Source organism: Austrofundulus limnaeus, unplaced genomic scaffold (assembly GCF_001266775.1).
Source record: "Austrofundulus limnaeus strain Quisiro unplaced genomic scaffold, Austrofundulus_limnaeus-1.0 Scaffold277, whole genome shotgun sequence".
Taxonomy (NCBI): Eukaryota; Metazoa; Chordata; class Actinopteri; order Cyprinodontiformes; family Rivulidae; genus Austrofundulus; species Austrofundulus limnaeus.
In genome coordinates this window covers 441525-445864 of record NW_013952679.1, presented here as the reverse complement: position 1 = coordinate 445864, position 4340 = coordinate 441525, and the positions used below count along the sequence as shown (strand labels likewise).

The 4340-nt window shown below is 40.1% G+C and overlaps 1 protein-coding gene across 3 annotated transcripts in view; it reads right to left on the bottom strand.

Annotated features, from left to right (window-relative positions):
• The window catches only part of frem1a (Fras1 related extracellular matrix 1a), a 48565-nt gene that overhangs the window by 24352 nt on the left and 19873 nt on the right, over positions 1-4340 (bottom strand). For all 3 annotated transcript variants that reach the window (XM_014021073.1, XM_014021074.1, XM_014021075.1), the window contains exons 11-15: positions 3074-3270; positions 2903-2993; positions 2640-2807; positions 2353-2561; positions 574-667 (exon numbers count right to left, since the gene is read on the bottom strand). In XM_014021073.1, coding sequence (XP_013876527.1) covers positions 574-667; positions 2353-2561; positions 2640-2807; positions 2903-2993; positions 3074-3270 — 759 coding nt within the window. The remainder of the gene's footprint in view (positions 1-573; positions 668-2352; positions 2562-2639; positions 2808-2902; positions 2994-3073; positions 3271-4340) is intronic.

Here is a 4340-nt window from a genome sequence, read left to right as displayed (position 1 = left end):
GCGGAAGAAAATGGATGGATGGATGGATGGATGGATGGTGAGTTGAGCAGTAGAGTTAAGGATTTGTTTACTGAGAGTTACTATAAAATGAAAAGTAAAAACAGTATACTGTATCAGTGGCGGCTGGTCCATAGGGGGCGCTGTATTGTTTTTTCCATCCAATAAGAACTGTAAGCAGCGTCTTACAGAAGCAAATGGTATGCTATAATGTTTCTCAAAACATTACAGGTTGCAAACACTTCTTGTATCCCTCTGCCAGGAAATCTTTCCACACAGCTTATTTAAACCAAACAGCCAAGTCTTTAGGATTCCGTGTGTTTCTCTGAACCAGCCATTCATCCTTTATTTGATTATGTATAGTTTTTTCTTCTGCTTCTTTTCTGTCATCACTGTTTGCAAAATACATCTAAATAAAATGTTTGCCCACTAGATGAGAGTAGTGATCATCTCCAACTAACAAATCCATCCTAGTTCAGTGCATATGTCTAAATATATATACATACATGTACCATTAAACCCTCGTTACTATTTAACATTGTTTATTCATGGGTCACGTCCTCATCATGTACTTACATGTACTAGCAGAGTAAAATATGCAGAATTGGTGCCATCTGTTGCCATAAATGCAATGGAGTCTTCTGTAGTTTCAGAGTTGTCATGGTTATACCTGAATGAACAATTAGCCAAAGAATCATGAAAAATACAGGCTAACCTATTTTAGTTTTTTTTTATATAAAACCAGCAAAATGATTCTTCTTAGTTCTTGGATTTTACCAATCCACATTTTATCTGAAACCTCCCCCAATGTTCATAGAGCCTTGGCTGAGCTAGGAGACTGTAGCTGCGTTTCCATTGGCCATGAAAATGCGCAAATTAGAATTTTGGAAATAAATTTGCTCAATGGAAACACATCAGTTTCGAGAAAATTACGTTTTTCGACAAAACGTTTTTGCGTTAGGATGAGGTGGTATTTCAGCCATATCRAAATTATGTTTTTCGCAAAACTGCAATGGAAACACTTTTTTCGCATCACGGGAGTCACGTGATCAACAACTGGTTGCTTCTACTGGCGAAAAAGATGATGACGAAGAAGACAACATGAAGTAGAAATAGTAGTAATATCACAAGTAGTATAAAATAGTAAACTCACCGACCACAATTTCCCAAAAACAGCATACGTAGCCGCTTCCAAGTAGGGACTTGTCGCTAGCCTGGCCCTTGCCTTCCTAAGCAGCTCCGCTCAATTCTAGTTTCCCTTCTCTGCTCCGTCTGGGACTTCTCCCATTGAGATGGATTTTGTTGGCAGATTTTTAGCCGGGCCAATCAGACAACAGAACGTCAATTTTCTGTGCAGTGTCTGCTTGTAGTTTATTTTACCTGGGCCAATCAGCAAACAGAAGGAGGGGCTTTGAACGATATCAATTTTCTGTGCAGTGTCTGCTTGTAGTTTATTTTACCTGGGCCAATCAGCAAACAGAAGGTTTGAGTTTTGAATGACGTTGATGTTCTGCGCAGTGTCTGCTAGTTATTTTAGCACACGGCAGTGCAGGAAGAGAATGAAGCCAGTCCGTGTTGATAAGGCTTCCAAATTAAATTAAATTTGTCTGTCAATGCAGCAGCTCTCATTTACAGTCGTCTCGTTTGGCTCAGTACTTTTCTCCTTTCAGTAGGGTTGTTTACAGCACACACGATTTCCGGTTAGCTTCTTAGCTTAGCCTCCTTCACAGTGGAGCTTGCACTTGCAGCCAACCGATCCAGTCATTTTAAACTTCAGCAGAGGCCACGCCTCCTGCAAGAAACGCTTCTCTATTCAGCAAGTCCAGACCCTTGTACAAAGCAAAGTGAAGGACAGGGTCTGGTTTAAACCAGGCTAACTTGYCGCTGGAACGCCTCGATAAAAGATGCTGACGTTCCCTCTGATGATGAGTGCTAATGTCGCGGTACCAATATGCCATGAGTTTACATCCATTGCCGCCATGTTTGTAATGACTTATCGCGAGAACAAACGTATCCACGCGTGACTTTAATAGCATTTCTTACTTAATGGAAACACCGCAGTTGCGAAACTGTGTTTTCGACATTAACAGAATATCGACAAAGTTTTGTGCACATTTGCAATGGAAACGCAGCTTGTGATACTTAAATCAATTAAATAGTACAGAAGTTTAAATCTAACCAAACAGCAAATGAATTGAATCACACATTTAGATCAGTCAATTTACTGAATACTCATCTCATAAGGTCCTAAATAAGTCATTCAAAAAACAAAGTCCAAACTGTTTTGTGCGTTTAGCTTTTTKTGACTTTCAAAATAAAATCCTTCACAGGTTGAATAAAGGAATAATATCTGACCTAACTTTAAGGCTTTTCAGGTCTTGCAGATCAAAGGTCTGGCCTGCTATTAGTGGATCACCACTAAGGTGTAGAACTCCATGCTTTGGTTCCTTATGAAGCTCCACCTTCAAGGCCTCCGGCACAGAGTCCACATCTGACACATGCATGTGTTCAGGGCCCAGCAAGCCTTCCCCTCCCTCATCAACAGTCAATGAGTTGGTGATGACCTGAAACAAAACATATCCATATTATATTCACATTCACACACAATACATGAGAAAGGAGGGGACAAACGTGCTTCCAACCTGTGGTGGCTGGTTGTCCACTGGGACTATAGTGATGTTAAAGCAGATCCCAGGGACTGTTTTACCCAGATAATTGGTTACAGATAGAACAAACTGGACAGACTGAGAGTTAGGACCAATGTCCAAGAGTGGAGGCATGTAAGCTACTTTCATGAAGTTCACTGCATGCTGAAAAACAGACAAACAAACAAACAAATTATTGCATTTTGAGTAAACAATACCACATGTATTGATGAATAAAACAAAATAAGAAATAGAATAACCTGCGTAAAGAGCCTCAAAACTGGTGCGTTAGCATCTTTGGTAAATTTGGGGATGCTGTCAACAAGAAATAGCCTCCCTGCATCTGGACTGCTGCTCGGTAAGACAATAACCCAAACTTCAGAAGGGATGCTTTCTTAAACACGTCTAAATGAAGGTGAGTTTATACTAACTTGTGAGGACCAGTGAAGAAAGGTGGAGTAGTAACTGTGTATGTGAGCTCGCTGTCAGGAGACTCCTGGTCTACAAAGTGAATCTGCTGCCGTGTGATATGGACCACTTCCGTTTCTTTAATCACAAGRCACCGACTGGAACCAGGAACCTCTTTGGGGGGTTGGTCTGGAACAGGYTCTATGTGAACTACCACCATCTGAGGATGACAGYACATAAAACTGAATCAGTCAACAACAWCCCTGTACAGTTATACTGCACCATATTTATGTGTTCATGAAGTTATTGTATTTAATATAGACCAACAACATTATTCTGTCAAGCTATTTATTCAAACTTTTGAACATGTTGACTGTTTGTTTGTTTATTCATCCATTCACTAATCAGTCAATCCATCCATCCATCCATCCATCAATCCATCCATCAATCCATCCACCAATCCATCCATCAATCCATCCACCAATCCATCCATCCATCCATCCATTAATCCATCCATCTATTCATCCATCCACTAATCAATCAATCCAATAATCCATCCATTCATCCATCCATCAATCTATCCATCCATTCAACATCCATCCATCCATCCATCCATCCATCCATCCATCAATCCATAAATGTATTAATCCATCCATCTATCCATCCATCCACCCATCCATCCATTCATCAATCCATAAATGTATTAATCCATCCATCCATCATCCATCCATCCATCTATCTATTTATCATCCATTCATCCATCCATTTTTGTCCCCCATTGCCAAGGCGAGGGACTTTTATGCTTTCCGTCGGTCTGTCCATCCATGATGGGAGACATCAACAACAGTTGGCATCAAATTCTAAATTATATTTATGTGTTTGATCCTGTTAATCATCAGAAACAACAGGTCTGTCTTCAGAGGTGATTGTTCAAAAAGTGGCTACAGGTGACAAAATGAAACAAACCAACACATTTTATGTATTGTCTTCTGGGTCGGGGGCAAGACGTAACATCAGTTGGGAGAATCTTCTTCTTCTGCCCAGTGGCCAAATTCATTTTACAACAAACTACAACCTAATGAAAAAATAACTAAGTTGTCTGGTGATAGGTGTGTTAACTAATTTGTTTTTTAAGCACACACTTTTCATGATGACCCATAACAGGATCATCCTAAACAGAGGGCACATCAATTAATTATACTTTAGTCAAAGCACAGAAAGATATGTAACTAGATACCGCATAGCAGTAACATAATGACCCCCACACGCACAAATGCACCAGAACTCAGA